Raw genomic sequence first — 27,850 nt, forward strand, 5'->3', positions numbered from 1 at the left:
CATATTGCTCAGCTCCAATATTTGACTATACATGTACAGTGAAACTGAAAGCTGCTCGTACTCAGTGCATACATACAATTTTACACAAAAAACAAGAAACAGAAAAACAAAACAGAAGGGAGATGGGGGGGGGAATAGGTGCACAAATTCTACGGCGCTACATACATATATACATATATACAGATGGAAGTCCGTGTTGGGCGGTGTAGTCAGTGCATGTGTGGATTTGAATTGGATTGAAATTATCATCTAATTTAACTATATTCTTTCCTCCGTTTGCTAAGTGAGCAGTTTGCTTTCTTTCCAATATTTCCCTCTTCTGATACCTTTAAATGAATCATAATTCATAATTCAGCATTTTAATTTATTATTTATGTAAGAAAATTAGTATTTAAATAACTACAATGTACCTTTACACCTTGCACATCTCTTTGTGGTACAGAGCAGAACTCTATTAAGGGGTCTCTAGCCCAAGGGTGTGCATTCAGAATTCCAAGCTTCAACAATCCCAAGCGCACGTTCTCTGAATGTTAATTGAGATTTTGATTAACCATTTGGCTTCAGGTGCATACTGCCAGCAAACTTCTGGGGACAAGTGGCACTGCAAGTTCAGGTTGCATGTTTAACTTTGAAATTGTTTAAAAACCCAGTCAGTCAGAGATGCTGTAAAGAATTAATTTGAAATATTGGCCAGTTTTAAACTTCTACCATTTTGATTTGATTGCAGTGCTGTCTGCTAGTCAACTTAAAAGTGCTATAATGAGCTGATTTTTAACCTTAGTTAATGAGTTTAATTAGAAATTAAATGATGCATCTCCACCCCAAGGAGGCCTGTTATCTGCTCACTACATAAGGATCAAGTATTGCCTAAAAATATATACATTTTCTTTCCTCATTAGACTAATAAGAATTAGACTTAAATATTCTAAAGCAAGAGTAAAAATGGCATGGATAATCAAAAGCTTGTTGGCAATTAATATGGCATGAACTCTAGATGAGAAGGGCAGCTCAGGCGTATAAACCTAAAGATAAAAACAGCAAGTGCTGGAAGTCTGATGTAAAATGAAGGGCTCTACAGCTGTTGCTTGACATACTGAGAAGGAAGCAGAATTAACATTTTACGTCCATGTCCTTTCATCAGAAACAGGGCACATACTTCTGTACCTTGAAACATACTGCTCATATTTATTTATTTTATGTTATTAGTGATGGTGGGCACCCGCCTTCATTGATATTTCACAAATGGGTCTCATTGGGGTTACACGATTGTGCTCTTACTTTGTGGAGGGGCCTCTGTAGATTATCATGGGGAAATTACAAAGCACAGAAATTGGCCCTTTGTCCATGATGATCATTTTGCCCATACATAGTGATCCCATGGATGCCAATCCCATGAGCCCACATTAGGATGGTATCCTTTGATGCCTTTCCTATTTCAGTGTCTGCCTCAGTGTATCTCAAATATTTGTTGTACAGTCAAATATCTTGCATCAGATTCAACTATCTCCTCTGGCAACATACTTCTGATGTCAATCACTGTGTTAAAAAAAACCTTCAGATCCCCTTTAAAACTCCCCTCACAAACTTATGCCATCTTGTTTTTGATAGAGACACTTATGTAAGAATGCTGTTCATCGATTACAGCTCAGCATTCAACACCATTATTCCATCAAAACTGATCACCAAACTCGGTAACCTGGGCATCGACCCCTCCCTCTGCAACTGGATACTGGACTTTCTAACCAACAGACCCCAGTCTGTGAGGTTAGACAAGCACACCTCTTCAACCCTCACCCTGAACACCGGCGTTCCTCAGGGCTGTGTGCTGAGCCCCCTCCTCTACTCCCTCTTCACCTATGACTGCACACCTGTACATGGTACTAACACCATCATCAAGTATGCAGATGATACAACGGTGATTGGCCTCATCAGCAACAACGATGAGCTGGCCTACAGGGAGGAGGTCCAGCACTTAGCAGCATGGTGCGCTGACAACAACCTGGCCCTTAACTCCAAGAAGACCAAGGAGCTCATTGTAGACTTCAGGAAGTCCAGAGGCGGCACGCACACCCCCATCCACATTAACGGGACGGAGGTGGAACGTGTTTCTAGCTTCAGGTTCCTGGGAGTCAACATCTCCGATGACCTCTCTTGGACCCACAATACCTCTACTCTGATCAAGAAGGCTCATCAGCGTCTCTTCTTCCTGAGGAGACTGAAGAAGGTCCATCTGTCTCCTCAGATCCTGGTGAACTTCTACCGCTGCACCATCGAGAGCATCCTTACCAACTGCATCACAGTATGGTATGGCAACTGCTCTGTCTCCGACCGGAAGGCATTGCAGAGGGTGGTGAAAATTGCCCAACGCATCACCGGTTCCACGCTCCCCTCCATTGAGTCTGTCCAAAGCAAGCGCTGTCTGCGGAGGGCGCTCAGCATCGCCAAGGACTGCTCTCACCCCAACCATGGACTGTTTACCCTCCTACCATCCGGGAGGCGCTACAGGTCTCTCCGTTGCCGACCCAGTAGGTCGAGGAACAGCTTCTTTCCGGCCGCTGTCACTCTACTAAACAACGTACCTCGGTGACTGCCAATCACCCCCCTCCCCGGACACTTATTATTATTTTTTTTTTATTCAAATCGTTTGCTATGTCGCTCTTCAAGGGAGATGCTAAATGCATTTCGTTGTCTCTGTACTGTACACTGACAATGACAATTAAAATTGAATCTGAATCTGAATCTGAATCTGAATACCTCTAGTAGGAGGAAAAGATTTTCATTAATTTGCCTGATTTTAACAAGTTTCTGCATCTGCCAATAATGTTAAATTCATTTGTTGCATCAACATGTCATAAGATAACTAATTGCTTGGTAATTCAATTGATTAATTGTTGTTTGAAAGAGTTAAATGTTATAGTAAAGTACCTTGCTACTTGTTCAGACTGGAGGGTTACGTTTACACAAAAAAATGCCACCTCAGTCACTTAAGCTAAACAATTTAGATTTTCTCTAAATATTTCACTGTGAAATGGCATAACTGAAAAGTTATGTTGCTGGAGATCATCAGCAACAGATCAACATTAAAAAGTGCTCCAAACAGAATTGGTGTTTGTGTAAAACTGCTTTAGTGTGCACGACTCAGCAATTTTCTTAGAATGTGCAGCCCAATGAGAGTTTCCAACTAAGTATTTACATTTTTTAAAAAGGGAAAACGTGGAAATGAAGTCTTTGTTGTTCATCATCATTTAAGTTTAAATACAAATTCCTTGCCTCCTAGAAATAAACATTATTACAGCACATAAATAGACCCAACCTTGTATAAAGAAAATGGCTAGCTAGCTTATCTTCCAAATATAACCATATAAATCATTGCAATCTTTACAAATAGTATATTGCACAGAACTCTTACCAATTACTTAAGATTAGAACAATTGAATTGCATAAGAACAAATTAAGAGAATAATTATTTCTTCACAAGTCAACACAAGAACAGTAACTGACCAGCTAACTCAGTGAACAGACTGAAGCAGAAGAAGACACAATAACACTGTTGATTGCTGGCGACCCATTGATGCATGATAATAAGATTTGCGTGGAGAATTGGATACAATTTTTACAGAGTAGTCATTCTTTCTTTGCATTCCACAAAAATTTGAAATGTAAATAGAAGTTTATTTGGAGTATTGCGTGCAGTTCTGGTCGCTCCATTACAGGAAAGATGTGGAGGCTTTGGCAAGGGTACAGAGGAGGTTTACCAGAATGTTGCCTGGATTAGAAGGTTACAGCTTCAAGAAGAGATTGGATAGACTTGGGTTGTTTTCTCTGGAAAGTCAGAGGTTGAGGGAACATTTGATAGAATTATACAGTCAGAACCTTTTTCGCACGTTGGAAATGTTCACCAATAGTGGCCATAGCTACAAGGTAAGAGGGGGAAAGTTTAGTGGAGAGGTGAATGCATGTTTTTTTACACAGACTGGTAACAGTCTAGAATGCATTGCTAGAGATGGTGGTGGAGGCAGATACAATAGTGGCATTTAAGAGGTTTTAGATAGGCACAATGAAGTGCAGGGAATTGAGGGATGTGGATCAAGTATGGGCAGATGAGATCAGTTTAACGGGCCATCATGTTCGTCTCAAACGTTACAGGCCGAAGGAACCATTCCTGAACTATATTGTTTGATGTTCTATGTAGAAAAAAAAAGTTGAAGGAAAATTGGAACGTTGAGTTGATGTAACAGTGTCTGGTTGCTTGCATCTTTGGGCTGGTGGAACATTGCTGTAAGTATCCAGGTGGTGACTTTTCTTTTTTTTTCATATGAAGGAAGAGGAGGTTTGGCATGATCCAAAAAAATCTTACCAACTCTATGTAGAATGTATAAAACATTCTATCAGGAAGAACATATAACAGGATGCATAACAGCTTGGTTCAGCAAGAGCACACCCCAGGAACCCACATGAAGTTGCAGATAGTTCTGGATGTAGCCCAGTCCATCACACATCTCCTGCCCCCACCCCCATTGACTCCATCTATACTTCAGGCTATTTGGAAAAAAACAGGCATCATAATCAAGGACCATTTATACCCTGGTATTTTCCTCTTCTCTCCTCTTCTGTGGGGATAAAAGATACAAAAGCTTGAGAGCATATACCAACGATATTACAATCCCTACTGTAAAGTCCTATAACCTCAACAAATTCAATTCAGAAACAGTTTCTTCCCTGTTGTCATCAAACTGCTATACGGTCTAAGGGTGTGGTCTTGATCTCCAAACCTACCTCTTTGCAGCCCTTGCTTGTCTTTTCATCTGCACATTTTCTGTAACATATAATGTTGTAACACTATATTTGGCATTCTGGTATTTTTCTCTTTGCATTACCTGTGGTACTTAAGTATGGCTTGATTGTCATCAAATATAGTACGATTTCACGAGATAGTAAACAAACACATTTTTTCACTATATCTCACCACTTCACAATTATAAACCAATACCAATAAAGCTAATGGTGGAAAAAAAAGATTGTCCAGGCAATTGGAAATCAAAAGGTCCAGAGAGGGTAGAAGGCCAGCAGGGGAAGGCCAGGAGGAGGAGAAATGTTGGAGACTGAAGAAGGGTTTGTCACTAGGGGGTATGAATGCTTTCCCAGGGAAATAGGCCTGGAGGTGCAGGCAACAGAAAAAGAGCTAAAATCTTTGATGTTGTGCCGGCAGTTGTTAATCACTGTTGATTTCTGCATATTTTTAACATGAAAGCATAAACTGGCATGGGTACGAAAATCCCTCTTACTTCAGTCGGGCAGAAGTTTGTTGTGGTAAGTTAAACAACACAGAAGCAGACTCGGTGTGAGAGAGTTATTATAAATGAAAGATATTTCAGAAGTCTTACTTTTAATGAGATGATTCTGTTTCAAAGCAGTTGAGTTAGATGGTTAGATGGTTGGGTTTTCAAGATGGTTCAGCAGCACACTGGCACAGTGATAGAACTGCTGCTCACAGTGCCAGAAACCCAGTTTCAATCCTGACCTCGGGTGCTGTATGTGTGGAATTTGTACATTCTCACTGTGACCATGTGGGTTTCTGCCCACATCCCATTGATGTGCGGATTTGTTGGTTCATTGGCCTCTGTAAATTGTCCATCAGTGTGTCGGAAGTCATGAGGAAGTGGGATAACATAGAACTAGTATGAACAGGTGATTGATGGATGGCGTGGACAGAAGGGCCTGTTTTCATGCTATTTATCTAAACTAAACTAAACCAAACTAAAGTGACCATAACATAGATGAAATTGTGTGCAAGTTAATTGTGTTTATAAAGGTTTTTCTTTTCATTGATAGATTCTTCAGGAGATGATGGAAGAGATAGATTATGACCATGATGGTACAGTGTCTCTGGATGAATGGATTCAGGGAGGAATGACAACCATCCCACTCCTGGTTCTCTTGGGTCTCGAAACAGTGAGTTTCAAATTGTTTCTGCCGATCTTTAATTCTTGAGGCAATATCCATAAGAAAATAAATGCATCAAATAAGGAATTTGAACTCTTCTCCTCTTCTTGACAGAGGTCATTGATTGTATAATGTTTATGCAGTGCAAGTTATTTTCTGGATATATGCCCAAGCAGAGATTTTTCATGAGTGAATCTTCAGAGCGAGAGTCATAGGGCTTGATTGCATGGAAACAACTTATTTGACCCAACGTGTTCACGCCAACCAAGTTGCCTAACCAAGATAGACCTACTTGCCTGGGGCTGACCGATATTCTGCCCAAGTATCTTTTAAATCTCATAATTTTACCAACCTCTACCACTTCCGCTGGCTGCACAATAGAAAGTTGGAGGGACAGTCATATCACCAAGGTTGAGAAGCACTTTAGATTTAGTCAGTGGTTGAGGGTGAGGAACCCTCAGACCTTTTACTTGCCCAACAAATATGAGCATCTTGTAAACTGCATTGATGAAAGCATCATGCCAGCAGTAAAGTGACATGGTAGAAGGGGCTTTTCATCTTGTGCTTATTGAAAGGAATGTGGTTCTAGGTGGTGGTGGGAAGGGGGGCGCGGGGGGGGGTGATGGTAGTGTGAAATGAGTGACAGATGTAGTTCTATGTGGCTGTGAGTTTGTATCTGGTGGGGAGAGGGAGGGGGGTGGGGGTATCATGATTTTTGTAGACCACATGAGAATTATCAACAGACAAGCAAAAATAAATTTCTGCAGAGTGAGAATGAAGAACTCAGATCTAAACTAACAAGCAAAATAACAAAAGAAAGAATCAGTGCATTGCCATCTGAGCCTTGGTCAATTTGGCATTGGCCAGACAGTTCAGGGCATGATGGAAAGAGGGTATCTGTTTATATGGCACCAGCAATAGTAGTAGGGAGGAAGGCTCTGTTTAGTTTGATAGATTTCACTTGTGATTACTATACCATTGAATTAAATATCTGGGCTGAATTAAACTAAATAGTTTAGATGCTTCAGATGAGGCCATTTTCAATTTGCCTACCAATTAGGAAAATAAAATGCAGAATCACAAATTCTTAACTACATTTGCACTGTGGATACAACCAGAGGGCTACAAGGTGGCGCAGTGGTAGAGTTGCTGCCTTACAGAGCTTGCAGCGCCGGGGACTCGGACTCGATCCCGACTAAGGGTGCTGCCTGTATGGAGTTTATATGTTCCCTCCGTGATCACGTGGGTTTTCGCTGAGACCTTTGGTTTCCTCCCACACTCCAGAGACGTACAGGTTTGGTATAAGTGTAAATTGTCCCTAATGTGTGTAGGGTAGCGCTAATGTGCGGGAATCACTGGTCAGTGCGGACTCAGTGGGCTGAAGGGCCTGTTTTCGTGATGTACCTCTAACATAAACTAAAGCAATGAATAAGCTATTTTAGATCTGGTCGTGCATACTGAGACAAGATTGGTTAGCAATCGTATTGTGGAGGATTGCAGCTCAGGCATACTTTAGTTTAAAGGATTACAACAAAAGGTGTTTGAAACTAGATCTAAAATGTAAATAAAGGCATGTAAATAAATAACACGAAATGAATTGACAGAGATATAATTTCAGATATTTAAAGAACTATTTCAAAATTCACAGAATTCCATTTAAGAAATAATGGATTTATGAGAAAATTGATCCACATGTGGCTAATTAAAGAGTTTAAGGATAATATTAAAGAGAAAGAACCAATTTATAGTCATAACAGTTTTATAGAGTACACCAGCAAGAACATTAAAACTTTATATGAGTTCCTATAAAAATGTATCAAAGAGAGCAACAGAAATAAATATTGTTCTTTTAGAAGCTAAAACGGTGAAATTAATAATAATGACTAATTAATAAGAAATATCTTGTATCCGTTTTCACTGTTGGAAGATTTGGCACACCAAAACTGATGGGTAGCCAGGGGCAAAAAAAATGTGAGAAGCCTAAAATAATTAATATCACTGGAGAACAAGTACAAGACAAATGAATGGGACTAAAGGTCAACAAATCCCCTGGTCCTAATGGTCTGCCTGCTATGATATGAGAAAAGATGTCTGCCTTGATAGGGAATGCATTTGTTGCAATCTTGCAAAATTCTCAGGATTCTGGAAATATTTGAATAGATTGAAAAGCAGCAGGTGTCTATTGAAGAAATAAGGGAGAGAGAAAACAGAATTACAGGGCAGTGGTCTTAAGTTGGTTATTCTATGAAACGTTTGGAATCCATATTGAAGAAGTGATATCAAGACACTAAGAAAACCATAAAATTACAAAATTGGTTAATCAAAAGGAAATTCTGTTTGTCAGATTTATTAGACTAAGAATATTAATAGCTGACAATAATACGATAGAAGAAATAAAACAAAGAATGTCACAATTTTGGATTTCCAAAGTACATTTGTTCAGGTGTCAATGTTGGTTACTGCACGAGTGTGTGGAGTGTAGCATCATCTACTAGCCGAGATATTGGGTTGGACAATAGAAAACTAGCAGGGATAAACAGTAATTTTTCCTCTGCACCTGCAGCAGGTTGTATTTAACACAAGCTAAATAGCGCAAGCCTATTTATTATGTAAGGTAAATTTTGTATTTTTGATTTAATTACGTCTGCTACATTGCTGTTCATTGTTCAATAGTGTTTTGTATTGATTTTTTCATTTTCATTTTTTAAGTCATGTTAACTAAAGATTTATGAACATTCAAACAGTTTGATCATATTGACATATGAAACGTCAGGGTGGATTGGTTCTGAGAGTCTTTATATCCACATGTGTACAACTTAGATTGTTGCCTTCTCCTAATTTGCTGGCAAGGTAGTAGAGATCACAATCAAAGGAGAAATTTATTAAGAAAGGGTTAGTGCAATCAAAGTCGATCTGGTTTTATGAAATGTTGACCAGTTTAAGGTTTTCAAGGCTGTAACAAGCAAACTTGACAGAGGGAAATCAATGGATGTAGTATATTTGGATTTCCAGCAGCATTTGACATTATACATAAGCTACACATACAGAATATAGATCTGATTATAGTGATGTTACACAGAAACAGACTCTTTGGTATATGGAATCCACAATGACCATTAATCATCCATTTAAAACTATCTTGCATAAATCCCATTTTTTATTTCCCCCACTTTCTTGTCAAATGGAGGTTTAATGTAAGAAAGTGTGAAGTCATGCTCTTTGGTAAGAGTATTCAAAAATGAAGAATGGAGATAGATTGCATCTGAATAGAGTCATAGAGGTAGAGATATCCGTGTGTACAAAACAAAGAAGTTAGTGGGCACATGCATTATGCAGTTAAGAAGTCAAATTACATATTGGCATTCAACACAAGGGAACATGTTTAAAGGTACAGAAGTTTAATTGAAATTGTTCATTGAATTGCGCAGCCATCCACCGACCTGGTGAATGCTGTCAACCCCGATGCCAGCAGGTTCAGAATTCTCTGCAATTTGACCTCTTGGGTCTTAATGCCACCACCAATGTAGCTCCAGATGTAGTTGTTCACCACCGGTACCTTGAGGGAAGCGCAGTTGCTGGGCGCGTGGTACCTCTTGGCTGTCTCCATCATCACCTGCTCTTGAAGCTGGTGGGAAACGAGGTAGTTAATACTGGCCGCCAGCTCTTCGTCCAGCGGCTCCCAAACCAGTGACTGCACTGCAAATTTGGAGACCATGGTTGGCACCTCTGCTTCTGACAGGTCCCGTATCAAGCATTCCTCCGCCCAGGACTGGTGGTCTACACTCCCATCCTCGGATGGGGAGACATAATGCAGCCCTGCACCAGGCGCTGCTGCGGGCCCCTGAGACCCGTTGTGATATGACTCCCAACCAAGGAGCACATGTTGGAGCATCTTCTCCATAAGATGCTCCACTCGGGAAAGGCATCCGACAACGCTTCCCGCTGAAGGAGGCGAACCCTCCCGGCTGGACTCGTCCGAGTTAACCGGCCTGTTGGACTTGCACTTGGCTTTCCCAACCCACGGGGTAGCCAAAGTGCTCTCCATGGGCACCGAGCCAATGATCGCTGGCTGAGCTGTCAGCGACCGCGATGATGAAACGGACAACCGCCCATTGACCGCACTCCCGCTGTCTTCAGAAGCGGTTCTCCCTGCAGCCCGTCAAGACTTCACCCTCGCCTTATCCATGGTGTTCTTGCTGTAACAAGACAGAAGACAAAATGACCACAGACTAAGTTCAAGAACTTACCTGGAGGTCATTTAAAACTTACCGCTGGTGGAGCGACGCGCCTACCAGCCAATCAGAGCGCCATGCGTTTGACGTAAATGACGCGCATGCGGGCTGACGGGCTCATCACGTAGTCACTCACGTGACTCCGAAGTAAAATTAAAATTGTTCATTGAATTTGTGAAGGTACAGCTCAGAAACAGGCCCTACAGCTCACCGAATACATGCTGACAAGCAATCCCTGTACAGTAACACTATCCTACACACACTGGGGACAATTTTTAAACTATTTTTATCAAGCCAATTAGCCCACAAACCTGTATATATTTGGAGTGTGGGAGAAAACAGGAGCCTGAGGAGAAAACCGAACAAGTCACGGGAAGAACATAAAACTCCTTTCAGACAGTACCCGTACTCAGGATCGAACCGGGTCTCTGGCGCTGTAAGGAAGCAACTACACCATTGTGCCACCATGCTGACGCACAGCTTTGTTCAGTCTTGTGCGCAGTTTTGATCCACTTATTTAAGAAACAATAAATTAGGATTAGAAGCAGTATAAAAGAGGTGTACCAGGCTAATTCTGGGATGAAGGCTTTACCTATTATGAATGGCTAAAGTAGTTTGCTCTTTGGAATTTAGAAACTTGTAAGATCCTGAGGGGACAGGACAGGCCAGATGTTCAAATTATTATGCATGAGTACAGTGAGGTACAGCTACACACAAAATACTGCTTGTAGCAGCATCACAAGCACAAAGACTTGAACAAAAACAATGTATACACGAATGGCGCACAAAATTCTAAAAAAACAGATGAGTGTGCAGAGAGTACGACATTAGCGCAAAAATATAATTAGAGAAACAACCAACTCCATGGTTCTGCAAGAGGTGGACTGTAGTGGTCTATTGTTGAAGTAGGATTTGAGTCAAGTGGGTTGGTTGAAGAACCTTATTGTTGTTGTCGGAAGGTAGCTTTTCCTAAGCCTGGAGGTGTAGGACTTCAGTCTTCTCTACCAGCTGCCCAATGGTAGCAGTGAGAAGAGGGCATGACCCATGATCTTAGGTGGCACCATCTTGAAGCAGCATCTCATGTAGATGCTTCCAATGGATGGACGTCTGCGCCCATGATGGCTGAATCCACCACTATCCTCATGTTCCTGTGCATTGGAATTGCCGTACTAGGCCAGCAGTGTTTCCCCTTGTGGAAGAGACTTGAATGAGGGAACTTGTTGAAACTTTATTTGTTGATGCCTTGAGTATTAGTTGAATACCGCACCTTTTACAGGGTTCCCAATTGCCAAATATTGTTTGGTCTTGGCTGTAAAAGCAGGACCTATGAGTTCAAGTTTCAAGAAAGCCAAATAAAATATATTTCCCAACCTTTTCAACACCTTTTCGTTATCTCCCAGCATTGACACAAATTATAGTACATCTTTAGCTGGCTGGCTTAGATTAGGACTCATGCTTTGCAGTGGTTATGTTGACCACTGCCTCGAGCAGTTCAAGCATCTAATGATCCATGTGACACCTACCATTGCAGTCTTTGGAACTCAACCATAAAGGGTGGTGGAAGAAGATTTCTGAAAATGCTTGAGGATGAGGTCGATTCATATTGTGTCTTTTGTCTGACTAGATAGCATGCAAACAAAAGCTTTTCACTTTACCTCAGTTTGCGTGACAATAATAACAAATTAAACTAAACTAAGGGATTCTTGATAGGCAAGGGAGGGAAGTGAACGATCCCAGGAAGTGGGGCAGAGCTGAGATTGCAAATAGATCAGCCTTCATCCATATACAGTGGGAGAGGCCTGTTCCTGCTCTTAATTTGTACATCCGTATGGACCGATTAGTTCTCGCAGATGAAATGTTACCAAACATATGGTGCCAGTGTGTGACAGTGACTAATTATATGGTTGAAAGTGGTCAGCTATCATGTTTGGTTAAAAGGCAGAAGTGACAAAGCATGTGAAAGGTCTTCAGATGAGGTGGTATGAACGGGCAGATGGAGGAACAGATGGCTAGCAGTGGAGCACTCTCTTACCCCTGCCTTGCCGCATGCTCAGAAGGTTAAGAATTTGGTTACTTTGTTGAAACTCATTATCTTATTCTTGAGAAAGAAGGGCTCCTTTAAAAACATGAATTGTTTGTACACAATGCTGAGCAACAGAAGAGAAATACATTAGGAAGAAACCTTAAGTGCCACTTGTAATATAATATGCACTACCGTTTGCACATCATTGTTAAGACTTCTTAAAATATTTGTACTTATATGTTGCCTTATGCATTGCCTGAGATGAACATATTCATTGATGGATGAACACAGTCAGAACCTTTTTCCCAGGATGGAATCGTCAAAGACTAGAGGGCATAACTTTAAGGTGAAAGGGACACAGTTTAAAGGAAATGAGTGGAACAAGTATTTTGTACAGAAGGTGGCGAGTGCCTGGGATAGTGGTGGAGGCAGATACTATCGTGGCACTTAAGAGGTTTCTTGATGGGCACATTGATATGCAGGGAGTGGAGCAATACGGACCATATGGGCATTTGAGATTCGTTTATTTTTGCATCATGTTCGGTTGAGCAGGGTGGAACATGCCTTTGATTATGCTGAGGATTGATACAAAATGCTGGAGTAACTCAGCGGAACAGGCAGCACCTCTGGATAGAAGAAATGGGTGACGTTTCGGGTTGAGACCCATCTTCAGAATGAGGGGGCTCGAGCCGAAAGGTACCCCATTCCTTCTATCCAGAGATGCTGCCTGTTCCGCTGAGTTACTTCAGCATTTTATGTCCATCTTCAGTGTAATCCAGCATCTGCAGTTCCTTCCTACACTTTGATTACGTTGTGTGCTTTTCCAAGGCAGCACAAAGTGTAGATGGAGTCAATGGTGAGAAGACTGGTCTGTTTGAGACACTGGGCTATGTCCATATCTCTCTCCAAGTTCATGCAGTCTTGGGCAGAACTGTTCCAACTTAACATGGTGTAACTCGACAGTATGCTTTCTATGCTGCAAGTGTAGAAGTTTGTAAGAACCATTGGAGACATGCTGAATTTTGTCAAACTCCTTAGGAAGTGGAGGTGTTGATATGCCATCTCTGCAGTTGCATCAATGTGGTTGATCCACAGCATATTGTTGGTAATATTAATGCCAAAGAACTTGAGGCATTGTCACTTTAGCACCATTGATGTTGATTGTGGCATGTCTCCACCATGCTTCCTGAAGTCAATCTTCATCTTGCTGACATTGAGGGAGAGGTTATTGTCCTGACACCATTTTACTAAGTTCTCTATTTCCTACCTTTGCTCCGACTTGTCATTGTTTATGATGCGGCTCACGGCAGTGGTGACACCTGCAAACGCATAGATGGAGATAGAACAAATTTGGTCATGCAGTCGTGAATGTATAGGCAGCACCATAGGGGACTGAGAATGCATCCGTGTGGGACACCGCTGTTGGGAATTATTGTGGAGGAGTTGTCACCTGCAATTGATTGTGATCTGTGGGTCAGAAAGTTGATGATCCAGTGGCAGAGGGGGGGAACTGACTCCTAGGTCCAAGGGGTTAGAGATTAATTTGGAGAAGATTATGGTATTGAAGGTGGAACTATACTCAATAATTAGAGTAGAATGAAGGAGTCCTTGTTGTCTAGTTGTTCCAGAAATGTATTCAGGACCAAGAAGATGATGTCTGCTGTGGACCTGTTGCAATGGTAAGCAAACTTCAGTGGCTCAAGGCTGGCTGGAAGGCTGGAGTAATTCTGTGCCATCACCAGTCTCTCAAAACACTCCATGATGGTGGATGTCAGAAGACAGGATGGTAGTCATTAAGGCACCGGGATGGTTGTGGATTTCTTGAACTTTACTTTTCTTTGGCACCCCCGGGTTGTGGATTTCTTGAAGCAGGTGGGGACTTTAGAATGCATGGGCCACGGAACCAGGGGGGCTGAGGGGGCTGCAGCTCCTCCACTTTTTTGGCAAGACATGCTTCATAACCCAAAATTATCCGGCCCGCAGGCATATTTTTCTCTTCTTCTGAGGACCTCCGACATCCAGTATCTCAGAACAAACGCACAGTTAGCGCGGCAAAACCATGACCAGCCGTGGCGGAAACCAACTGCCCCCCAAAATCCTCCCTCCCCTCCACTCAACGGCCAATCATAGCGCTGTTCACCATCGAGATATGGGGCAATGAATGAAGCGCTGTGATTAGCCGCCGAGCGGAAGGGAGGGAGGGCGGGCCCTGAGAGGGGGAGGGAGAGGGGGAGAGTGGAGGGGTGAGGGGAATGGGGGATATACCCCCCGCCCCCCACTTTTTGAGTTGGGGGATGGCCTGTATTATCCCCCAGTATTTAGAGGTCGAGCAACACCAAAAAATAATAATTGTGCCACAATCCCACACCCACCCCGCTTGGTCGCTCTGCCCCGCGTGGCCGGTCCCCCGAGGCCTGCCCCCCGTGGCCGGTGATCAGTGATCGCTCAGCCCCCCCACTTTCAAAAATGTTTCGCTGCCCCTGAAATGGGGTAGTGAGGTTAGCGTTGTCTGTAAATCCTTCTGCCAGATTCACACCAGTCTGGAGGACGTATTCAAGGACTCCATCTGGGCCAGTTGCTTTACACGGATTCACTCTCAGAAAGGTCAATCTTACTTCTGCCATGGTAATCGTTGGTACAGACGCCTGAGACAAGCAGGGCAGGAGACATTCCTCCACCGTCTACTGTTCAAAGTGGTGTTTTATGGATTGTTAATCGGTGTGGCTCCATTGTTGCCAGTGATACTGCCCTCCTTGGCTTTGTAGCCCTGTATATAGGTATGTCACAAAACTTACCTTCAGCGGCGCTGCAGTTCTGCCACTGGCCATGTGCGCAACTTTGGCCCCTTTGAGAGGGGGGTGGGTTTAAATTGCCATTTTCTACAGCCTTTTGAAGTCGATCTTTGTCAGGCTGTTTAACTGCTGAAGAAAAATCGATCCGACTTGCGTTTTATCAAGTTTTTGAAAAACATCGCTGGATAATTTAATAGCAGGAGTAAAATAAAAATCGTCTTCTAAAGCCATCAACGCTGACAATGGGACAGAACTCATGTACGGGACAAAGCAAGGTAAGCCATTAATTTTTACATATAAACGTGCTTCTTAGTTCATTTAGTGCCTTTAATCAAAATTTCATGTTGCGAATAGGTGATGTAAGCCCCATCAAACCGGCAGTGTTTTTCCTACTGTTATGGGGTTTAAATTCACCGCAAATGCAACCTTCCAATCGATCGCGTTCCACAAAATCCCACTCCCAAGATGATTAAAATGGCCATTAATTTACGTGAATTAAACTAAATTCCTTCCATTTGGTCTATAAATTAATGACAATGAGATTAAAAAATCATGTTATATTGTCAATTCTTGTGTAATGTTATTTGGACACTTAGGCCATTTAAAAATGTTAATTTTTTTAAAGAAATGGATAGATGTTTAATCTAGTAATTTAATATTGTAATTAGCTACAATAAGCTAACTAACTAATTATATGCTTTAATTTCAGGTCATCCAAGTAAGATTGTTTCATATTTGTTTCAGAATGCTTCAATCTATAATAACTGAAAATGTCATTCAGTTCTCATAATTTTTAAGAAAGTTATGGGCTTTTGACTGTCCTTGATTATAGCTTTTGAGTTAAGTCAATGGAAAAGCAATAGGGAACAAGATGCTAATTTCCGAGTATGAAAATGGCCATAACCTTTTAAATATTGAAGATATGAAAGTGAATTAGGTGTCAAATTAAACTTATTTATATGCTTTATCTGATGGGATAGATTGCAGACTTGATTTTTTAAATCTCAAAATTTTGTAACATTGCTACTTTATAGTGCGCAATCCTTGCCACAATCTACGGGTTTCCAATCATTGCCTTGGAATTTAATCTTGGAAGCTCTTGGGTAGGTTTCTTGAACCGCTTGGGTTTGTTTCACTTGTTTTTCATCTGGGAAAGGACCTTGAGGTTCATCGATGGCTTTCTGTTTGGGAATATACAAATTGTCTTCTTTGGTCCACGGTCGTCTACACACTTGCTGAAGAAGTCTGTGACAGCATATTCATCTATGTTAGCTGCAGATTCCTTGAATCCAGACCAGTTCACCCACTCAAAGCAGTGGTGAAGGATCTCATTTGTTTCCTTGGATTACCACTTTATGACTTTCTATACCAAATCCTCTTACTTTAGTTTCTGCTTATAAACAGGGAGTGGAAACAGAGTTAGTGTTTGGTGTTTTACAAAAGTACATTCTAGGCATGGAATACTGTGTGTTTTTGATGCTGTGTTGCAGTGGTTGAGGATGTTTGGGCCTCTAGTTGGACAAAAGACATGTTGATAATATTGTGGCAGCACACTCTTGAGGTTGGTCTGATTAAAAAAGGTCTCAGGGTACTTTGCAAAGATATTTGTGAAAAAGTATTGTTCATCAAGTGGAAGCTTAGCATCAGCCAGGGAGGCATGCAGACAGCCATCAGGAGAGCCAAGTGAATTCCTGCAGCAGGGTGGTATGGATGACACTTCACTGACATTGTAGGTCAAAGGGCCTGTTCCTCCTGTGTTGTACTTTTCTATGTTCCATGTACTTGGCTAAAACATTGGTTGATGTCTCTTTCGGTTTAGATTGGTACCTTTAACATTCGCTTGAGCAGCCAGGTTTCAGCATCTTAGCTGAATAACAAAGCATCTCCCTAAGGTGGTATTAAATTATCATCCTTATTCATGGTGGGTCATTATTTTCAGATTATCTTTAAGAAAATCTTGGGAGCACTCTGCTAGTAAGGCAACAGAGAAAGAGTTTGAAGTTTTCCAAGTTTTCGAGACAAATGCGGACAGTTTAAAAAAAATCAGAACCAAGTTCATGCGCACAAACCTCTGATGGTCTTCAGATTAAGTTTAGAAGGATGAGGGGATCTATGAGATCTCATTAAAACTTACCGAATAGTGAAAGGCCTGGATAGAGAGGATGTGGCAAGGATATCTGCACTAGTGGGAGAGTCCAGGACCAGAGGGTACAGCCTATGAATAAAATGACATACCTTCAGAAAGAAGTTTCTTTAGCTATAGGGTGGTGATTCATTGGAATTAATTGTCTCAGATTGCTGTGGGGTCCAAATCAATGGATATTTTTAAAGTGGAGATTAACAGGTTTTTGATTAGAAAGGGTGTCAAAGGTTACGGGGAGAAGGCAAGATAATGGGGTTGAGAAGGAAAGATAAATCAATCATGACTGAAAGATGGACCAAATAGCCTAATTCTGCTCCTATGATTTATGAACATATGAAACATTGTCTCTACTTCCCTCTTCACTGTTGCTGGCTAATCTACTGAATACTTATTATATTCTTTCTTGTTTTGTTACAATTTATTACCATCAGCAGTATTATGATTTTGTCCTCACGAGGAAAACAGTGGTTTTCACTAAACAAAGGCTGAAAACTATTTAGCATTTTAAATTAAAATATCTTATGCCATTGCAATTGTGTGTACCAGGTGCCTCACTATAAAGTGCATTTCCTACTTTGTAATTAAAGTTAAATAGAAAGGTAGCCAATATGCTTAGGGTTAGAGGGGAATCCTCATTTAGCCAACTGTCTATTTTAGGCATTGGAGCCAGTTTCTCAGCATGGAGGTAATCATACTTTAATGAGAGACAAACAGATGATTGAAATTGCTTAAAGACCCAGCATGAGCTATAACCATCAGTACTTTTCTAAATTATAGAAAAAGTCTGATTGAAGGGATAGGTTCATGACTGTGGCTTCCAAACTTGCTAGATGTTATACAGCAGTGGAATGATGTCGTGGAAGCTGGAAAAATCAGATAGCGATGCTTTCCAAGGATACAAACAATAGTCACTCCAGGTTAGATTATTTCAGTTTAGTTTGTATTATTAGTAAATTCACATTTAGTTACAATTACCTGTAGTACCTTAGTGCAGAACAAAATGACTATAATTTCTGTTCAATATTATAGTTGGCAAATGTTACAGCAATGAACAATGATTGGTATGGTTTATGAAATGTTTTGATTTTATGCATTCTGATATAATATCTTATTATGGCTATCTTATTCCTGGTGGAACACATTTATCATTTTGGCAAATGTCAAAATGATGACGTAATCAAATGAATTGGAATTCAGCCACACAGATTTAATCTCTAAATCAACAAACAATCTGCTGGAGGAACTCAGTGGGTTGAGCAGAATCTATGGATGGAAATGCATGTTCGACGTTTCGACGAAACCTTACATCAGGACTGAATGTGGAGAGGGAAGATAGCAAGTGTGAAAAGGACTGGGGAAATGGTGAGACAGAAGTGAGAGGTAATTGGTGTGGTGAAGGGGCATGGTGAAGAACGATTTACAAACAGAGCCAGGCAGGTGAGGGCAAGGATGGAGGTGAGATGTTGAGGCAGGTAGATGCTGAAAGGAGTGTTTAAGAAGGAACTGCAGATGCTGGAGAATCGAAGGTACACAAAAAAGCTGGAGAAACTCAGCGGGTGCAGCAGCATCTATGGAGTGAAGGAAATAGGCAACGTTTCGGGCCGAAACCCTTCTTCAGACTGATCGGGGGCGGGGGTGGGCGGGGACAAGAAAGGAAAAAGGAGGAGGAGCCCGAAGGCTGGGGGATGGGAGGAGACAGTAGGGGGACTGAGGAATGGGGAGGAGACAGCAAGGACTAACAAAATTGGGAGAATTCGATGTTCATGCCCCCAGGATGCAGACTCCCCAAACGGAATATGAGGTGCTGTTCCTCCAATTTCCGGTGCTGCTTGCTGTGGCCATGGAGGAGACCCAGGACAGAGAGGTCGGAGACGGAGTGGGAGGGGGAGTTGAAGTGCTGAGCCACCAGGAGGTCAGCTTGGTTATTGCGGACCGAGCGGAGGTGTTCGGCGAAACGATCGCCCAACCTCCGCTTGGTCTCACCGATATAGATCTGCTGACATCTAGAGCAGCGGACGCAATAGATGAGGTTGGAAGAGATGCAGGTAAACCTCTGTCGCACCTGGAACGATTGCTTGGGTCCTTGAACGGAGTCGAGGGGGGAGGTAAAGGGACAAGTGTTGCATCTCTTGCGGTTGCAAGGGAAAGTGCCCGGGGTGCTGAAAGGAGGCAGATTTAAGGGTGTCCGAGATAATGGAGAGAAGGCAGGAGAATGGGTTAGGAGGGGGAGCTAGATCAGCCACGATTGACTGGTGGGGTACACTTGATGGGCTGAATGGCCTAATTCTTGACCTATCACATGATTTTATGACCTGCATTTTTGCTCTCCTGTCTGCCTCATTCATAATCTATTTTTCCACTGCCTCCCCGTCTAATCTTTGAGCACCATGGAAGTCCCAGTCAATACCAGGGAAGTTAAAATCACCTAATATTACAACCTTGTGGGCCTGTCCCACAGGTGATTTTTCAAGCGACTGCCGGTGACTGTCAAGTCGTAGCAGGTCGCTGAAAAACCGGCGACTGGCACGGTGACTATCAGAGTTGAACAAATACACTCATCGCTTCCTTCACCAGCCAGTCATGCAGGCGGGGACGGGCAAGCGGGGGGAGCGCTGTCTGAGTGAAATTCACACGGTGCAAAGCCAATGTGGTACAGACACACACCACGATGAACAGGAAGGTTGGCGCTGTAATTAAGATGGTGAAAGCACAGAGTACGGGAAGGGTCCATTAAGTCCTTTAAAAGAAGGGGGGAGAAGGGGTTGACGGGGTTGGGAGAAGGAGTGGAGACAACTTTTAAGAAACCAGAGATACACGGCTGTGAAGCTCGACAGACATTAACATTACCGGTCGGTTATCCTTGGTTCTGAGATCCACTGTTTATGGCTTTTTTGAGCCAATGAAATTCACTGGTCAGCCCTGGCGGCAACCTACATGAACCTATGACAATCTACGACCTCCTGGCGACCCACTACCACTGCACCTATGTCACGAGAATTCTCGCTACTCTCCATGGCGTAAAGATTCTGCATGTTGAAAAATTAGCGGCGACCAGAATGAAGCCGCGACTAGTTCCGAGAATGCGTGAATTACTTACGACCATGAAGGCAACTCCCCAGCAACCACCCGCGAACATGTGGCGACCACACAGTCTCCTGTAGTCACCTAAAAAGTCGCCTTAGTGGGACAGGCCCATTATTATTCTTGCACCCATCTGCTACCTCCCTACATGTCTGTTCTTCTAATTCCCGTTGTCTATTTGGGGACCTGTGTTACAAACATATCAAAGTGATCATCCTTTTATTATTTCAAAGTTCTATCAATAGAGACTCACTAGGTGATTTACAGCCATTTGCTTTGGAGGTAGTGTAGACTTGAAACTTTTAACTTAATTTGACAGGGCTAGGATTATTGCATTATTAGCCATGCTGTCCTTTAGAATAATATATTAAAACTAAGATCCTATTCACCAGTTCAGATGGTAATGAAATATTCAATGGCAATGTTCAAAAAGAAGAATGGGCTCCTGTGGTGTCCTAGACAGGACTTGTTCGTCAACAGATATAAGGAAAACGGATGAACTGGTCATTTATGTGCTAATTGTGGAATCTTGCTGTGTACAATTTTTAAATAGATTTCATCTGCCCTGTAACAAAACATGGACTGCAACAATTTTTTTTCAAAGAATCTGTGAGAATTGTTAACCTACTAAATTAAATGATATGTCTTTATTTTGTTGATGACACTATAACCTTGATTGCAAATTTATTTTCCTTGGCAGAATGTGAAAGATGATGGGCAACATGTGTGGAAGCTGAAACACTTCAACAAACCTGCCTACTGCAATCTCTGCTTGAACATGCTGATTGGTCTTGGCAAGCAAGGCCTCTGCTGTTCCTGTGAGTATTGAAATAATGTGGAGAATTGACTGTCAGGCTCAATTCAGGCAAAGTTCCCTTGAAATCTTCACTGGGCTGCATTATCCACAAATGCACATTACATTATGTAGAAAACACATTCGTCTTTTACATTAGCGATTAAACAAAATAGTATTCTAAGCTACTTTGGTTACTTCTATCTGATGAGCTTTTGCCGGTGGTGATACAAATAAATAATTGGGCAAAACTGGGCTCCTTTTTCCTGTTTGTTTAGGCGCTTCAGGCAGCGAAATATCTATGGATTGGAACACAAATTTGGATACCAGTTGTGCATGCGTGTGCACATTCAGGAAGAATGTAAAGAAACCAATTCATGATGTAATTTTTCTCACAACACTGAAATGATGCTTACTCAACTGTACTATGCGAACAAAAAGCATTTACTCACACACACACATGCACAAACACACACAGACACAGACACAGAAACACACACACACACACACACACACACACACACACACACACACACACACACACACACACACACACACACACACACACACACACATACATACACACACACACGTACACACACACACATACACAGACACACACACACACATGTACACACACACACACATACATACACACACACGTACACATGCACACACACACACACACACACACACACACACACGTACACACACACACACACACACACACGTACACATGCACACACACACACACACACACACACGTGCACATACACACACACACACACGTACACACACACACACGTACACATGCACACACACACACACACACACACACACACACACACACACACACACACACACACACACACACACGTACACATGCACATGCACATACACACACACGTACACACGTACACATGCACACATACATACACACACATGCAGACAGAAACGTACTCTCTCACTTTCTGCCACACAATCGTCAACACACTTGGTCACACTCTCAAGCATAATTTAAAAGGGTTGTTAATTACGTCCCTTTGGATGGAAACTGAGGTGCAGATATAGTTTGTCGATGGCTGAAAATATAAATTTGATAGAAGCACCATTTAATTGCAGAGAAATTCTGCAGTTTGTGGCAACACGCACATAGGTACACTGATGGCCTTGCTATTTGAGCTATCATCTGACAGGAAGAGAGGGCAGAGTGCTCATTGTGCAGAACTAGTTGCCACATGGATATGCAAGAAAAGGATCCTCAACAGGAGACCTGATCTGTAGAGAGATTTCCAAGGGCACTGGAGAGAGTGTTTTATCAAGATGTTGTCAGAAGGAGCTATCACATGTTCTAAACATCTATGTCACAGAGAATGCCAGAATTGTCAGAAAGCTTCAAATCATCACAGCTTCTGAACATCATGCTTTGATATTGCGTCCCTTTGAATTGATACCAGATTGAGGTAGGAGTCAGAAAAGTGCAGGTTACTGTCAGAGATAACTTTATTGTTGACCTCAAAATCTGGTCTTCTATTTAACAAATTTAAACTGGGAACTTACCTTTTTCCTCCATAATTAATAATTTAATAACATTGTGCAAATAAACATCCATTCTACTTACATTTCCTTCATTTCCCAGACTTCTACTGTCACACCATCCATTTCCCAGTTTGAACAGTACCAATAGTCCTCACCTCTCACCCCTCCGACCTGTGCATCCGGCATGGCACATTTCATTGTTTCTGCCAGCTGTAACACTATGCCACCACCAGGTACATCTCCTCTCCATTTCATTGTTTTCCACAGGGATCAATCTGTACACGATTCCCAGGCTCTCTGCACTTACTACTGCAGCAATTGGAAATGCAACACTTAACCCCACACCTCCTCCCTCACCATCATCTGAGGACCCAAATAACCTTTCCAGGTGAAACAAAAATTCACTTGCACCTCCTTCAACATTGTTTACTGTATTTGGTTCTTTTGATGTAACCTCCTCTATGTCAGTGAGATCAAGTGTAGTCTAGTTAATTGTTTTGTGGAACACCTACTCGCTGTCAATAATGGCCATCTTGAACTTCCAGTTCCATACCTTTTCATCTCCCCCTTCACATTCCCACAACAACCTGTCTGTCCTCTGCCTTGCCCACTGCTAGGGTGAGATAAAATATAAACTAGTAGAATAAGACCTTATATTGCAGCTTAGTCCCCAGCCCAAGGGAACAAGCATGGAATTTTGCAATTTCAGATATCCTGATATCGTGTTTGTTTCCTCATTTCTCTCTCCTCATTCACCCAGGTTTCCTCACCTTCCTTTTTCTAGCCTGCTCCCAGCCCCCTGTTATCCAGTTTTGTTCCCCTCCCCCACCTCACCGTGTGCCCCTTCCATCCCTCTCATTTCCACTCCTGACTCATTTTGCCCGTCATTCCCTCTCCACAGATGGTTCCACCCATTGCTTGCCAGACTCTGCCTCACCTCTCTATCTCATCTCTTCGTACCATCTATCTCCCCTCAACACTTTCAGTTCAGATGCAAGGTCTTGAGCCGACACATCAAAACATCCTCTTCTTAAGTTGACGAGCTGGCAGAGCTGTGGACGATTTTCATTTACACTTTGAAATACATGTTTTTTTTAAAAACTTCTGTTCCTGAGATTTCTGATCCGTTTGTTTCCTCTGATGATATAGAATGCAACTTTTTGTTCATTTTTGTCTATGCTGCTGTGAATTGCTAAGTTTGTATAATGTTTGTCAAAAACACTTTATACATGTAGAGACAATTAAATGGTTTTGTGCTAACTCTGGTGGACATCAGAAAAGTGTCAACAGGTGTTGAGACATTGCAAATAAAATAAGGAAATGGCAGACATATTGAATAATTGCTATCCTTCATGCTGGGATAAATAGATAACATAGCTGGCATTTCAGAGGAACTAATAAATCAAGAACTGAAAGTCACTGAATTAATGTAAGCAGAGATTGAATATTGGACAAATATAATGGTTCCTACAGTGAGAAATCCCTGTTTTCTTACAAGAAAGTTGTATATGTTTGAGCCTTAAGATTCCAAGAAACTGCCAATTCAAAGACCTTTTTCATAGTTACAAAACGCTGAATGTTATTTATTTATGGACGAAAAGAGAGAGAAGTAAAATAGCAAATTATAGATCTGTTAGTCCAACATCTTTTGTGTAGAAAATATTGGAATCTACAATTAAGACTGGTGTTCACAGTAGAAGAAAATGATTGCTGAAAGATAGGTCATGGATTTCTGAAAGGTAGGTCATGGCTGGAAAGCCAACACAGATCCTTTTGTATAAGTAACTGAAATGGGAGCAAGAAAATACTGATGGATTATATTGATCTTCAGAGAATATCTGCCAATGTTCCACTTAAGAGATTTTAACTGAAATACAAATTAATGCAATTTAAGGCAAACCATTAACATGGTAAGGAATTGGTTTGTAGGCAATGATGACAAAGTAGTCAAAATGGCTTTGCGATTGAGTTAGAAGGGTAGTGAGCACCAAACCCCAAGAATATATTTGAAGTCTAGGGCCTCAACTGTTCTCGGTATTTATTAATGGCTTGGAGAAAACAATAGTAACCCATAAATTCAAGTTTCCATTGACACAGATTGGTGACACAGTAAGTCGTGCAGATGGGAGCATTGAGCCTAGAAAGTGACATTGATATATTGCAAACTGTTAAAACTGTGGTTGATGAATTTTAGTCCAGATAAGTATAAAGTCATCCATCTTGGACCACAAAATGGAATAGAGCTGAGTATTTTTTAATGATTTGAAATAAAAAACTAAGATGGTGGAGTGCAAAATTCAGAAAATCCATGTACAACATAATCATAAGGCTTATAGAATGATATCTAGTGGACTTGAATGTAAATGGGAATGTCTATTCATTAGCAAGTCTAGGTCACCCTTGCAGAATTACATCAGTTATTTTCTATTCATGAGCAAGTCTAGGTCACCCAAACACTTGCTATTAAAATTAGAGCCAATTCATTCAAAACAGAAGCTAAAACACATTTCTGTCTGCAAACCATGGTAGAGTTAAGATGATAGATGTAATTTCCGTTAAATCCAAGGTCAATTGATTTATTTTCTCATCAAGAGCTTTTCAAGAGAAATGGGACCAAGACAAGCAAATGGAGTTTACATATAGATCAATCAGGATGTCTGTCATTGAATGGTGAATGGGCTCAGGGGGTTAAATGGCGAACCCCTTGTTGCTGTTTTCCAACCATTTATATACAAAAAAATAATGACCTCATTTTGGTTATAGTCTCTTGCTGAAGTGAACTGGGTCAAAAAAAGCCCACACTTATTATTTTCTCTCTTCAGGAATAAGAATAAAAACAAATGTATTTGTTGGTTTTGCCTTAAAACTGTAAGGTTAAGTTATTTTTATTGACCTATGTTTATAATTCTGCAGTCTGCAAGTATACAGTTCATGAACGCTGTGTGTCCAGAACTCTTCCCACCTGCATCAACACATATGTCAAGTCAAAAAAGAATGCAACTGTAAGCTGTCCTCTTACTTATCTCGCACAGTGAATTGCATTGGCTTTACATTATAGACCTGGTGTATTTTCTAAACAAATTACACATTTGCTTCCCTTAGGTAATGCATCACTTCTGGGTGGAAGGAAACTGTCCAAAGAAATGTGACAAGTGCCATAAAACCATCAAGTGTTATCAGGGTCTTACAGGCCTTCATTGTGTATGGTGTCAAATCACTGTAAGTATTTGCAACTCTAGCAATTCACAGATATTAATCGGTAGCAGCACATATAAAGGACATCCCAGCAGAGAAACTTCCTTTCTAGGTTGCCCTATTTTGAATGTGAATGCACAGCAAAATCTCATATTGCAGCATTGTACACTGTAATGTTACATAATATAATGTTGTATAATTAATTTTCTTCACATTTTGATTTAGAAGCAAATTTACTACCACATAACTGATGTAATTCTGCAATGATGACTGCAGTGGCTTTGCATCTATATACTGTTAAAACTGTGTGTGTGTGTGTGTGTGTGTGTGTGTGTGTGTGTGTGTGTGTGTGTGTGTGTGTGTGTGTGTGTGTGTGTGTGTGTGTGTTATTTTGCATGTTAAACGTATTTCCTCGAAAACCAGACGCAAAAACGCGGAGATTTTTACAATTTCGGTAGGGATTTAACAAATGTTCGGAAATCCACTCCTCTCTAGATTTCGTCAATTATTTTCCCAGATTTTGAATAAAATTGTTCACAAAACATCAAAAAAAAATTAAATCAAACTGCTGCATGAGCCAAAGTGCCAACTCACAGATGTCCAATCACAATGGATCTCATTTACATATGCCATCACAATGGGACAGGTGAGGGAGATTGGAACCTTCACGTGTTCCCACTAAAATCACCCATCTGCATGAGTCACAGCGCCATCTCACAGATGTCTAATCACAATGGGACAGGGGTGGGAGATCTCTCCCCCTCACTCCCTCCCTTTCACAACGCCTTTGCACCTGGCCCAAATGCCTGCGAGTTGGGGGCTATGCGTCAGTGGATAGGGCGGTTATGGGGTAAAAGGAGCAAATTAATAATATTAATATAATATCAAGGGGGTTAGTTTGCATGTGTGAGCGGGGGGGTAGCTAGTGTGTGTGATGCCGCATCCCCCCCCCCTCCCCCCCCTCGCAACCACAATTTGGGGGAACAGACCCAACGGGTCGGCACTTGGTCTAGTGTTATTTAAAATTAAACCATGCAATACTAGTAGAAAATAACCTTACTTCAACAGTGTTAATTACTTTGCTACAATATTGGAGAGTGCATTTTCAAGCAATTGAAATCTATTTGGTGCCAATATTGTGGAACATGATTTACAGTAGCTATCCATGTTAATTTCAACCAGAACTAATCGTAACTACTATCAGTGTAATGTTCAGTTTAATAAGATTCTTGTACAATGAAATGAGATAAAATTGTAGAATGAAACCATGACTATAATTTAATGTTATGCTTCAGCTATCAACAAATATGTCAGGGTCTGAGTCATGATGTTGTGTTTGCTAAAATAAGCCGTAGATTTATTACTCGTAACTATTCAAAATATTAAAGGGCCTGTCCCACTATCGAGTTATTCACGAATTCTCCCAATTTTCAAACTCGGAAAATGTTCATAACGAGTCTGTGGATATATTGTAGTGGCTCGTTATGCCAGGTACTCGGGGCTATTTTTTTACTCAAGGACATTTTTCATGATGCTGTAAAAACTTCCCAACTTACCTGATGCCCTGAGTACCTATGGCTGGCATAACGAGCCATTACGATATACCCACGGACTCCTACGGCCTCCTACGGACTCCTTATGAACATTCTGCAAGTTTGAAAACTCAGGAGAATTTGTGAATAACTCGAGAAAGTGGGACAGGCCCTTAAATATCTCCTCTGCATTGTGTTGGTAATATTTCAACATGTTTTAAAATTTAAAATAACCATATAATTCATGAACATTGATTCCAAGTATATTTTCAGTTTCACTCTGTCTTGCTACCTAACTACTTCTTCCATTTTAATCTTTTTTTAAATTTTGAATGCTCCATTAGATCCAACAGAATATCTAAGAATAAGCAGTCAATTTGCTCTCAGACTTTAACAGGACCTGGGTTACACAAAGTTTCCTTCCTGAGAACTGTTGATAACCCAAAACAGTTTTCATGTCGGAAACGTGGCCACGAACCGGGTTTGCACACAGCAGAAGATGCCTGCATTGGCGGGTTGTCTCTAAGAATGGATAGACTGAAGAAGCATTTTAAATTTCAAGTTTTAATAATAGCAT

At 41.3% G+C, this 27,850-nt stretch overlaps 1 protein-coding gene across 2 annotated transcripts in view; it reads left to right on the plus strand.

The window, feature by feature from the left end:
* The window catches only part of dgkb (diacylglycerol kinase, beta), a 518,449-nt gene that overhangs the window by 137,934 nt on the left and 352,665 nt on the right, over positions 1–27,850 (plus strand). For both annotated transcript variants that reach the window (XM_055661892.1, XM_055661899.1), the window contains 4 exons: positions 5,833–5,952; positions 20,915–21,032; positions 25,460–25,548; positions 25,649–25,765. In XM_055661892.1, the coding sequence (XP_055517867.1) occupies positions 5,833–5,952; positions 20,915–21,032; positions 25,460–25,548; positions 25,649–25,765 (444 nt within the window). The remainder of the gene's footprint in view (positions 1–5,832; positions 5,953–20,914; positions 21,033–25,459; positions 25,549–25,648; positions 25,766–27,850) is intronic.

Source organism: Leucoraja erinacea, chromosome 2, assembly GCF_028641065.1.
Source record: "Leucoraja erinacea ecotype New England chromosome 2, Leri_hhj_1, whole genome shotgun sequence".
Lineage (NCBI taxonomy): Eukaryota > Metazoa > Chordata > Chondrichthyes > Rajiformes > Rajidae > Leucoraja > Leucoraja erinaceus.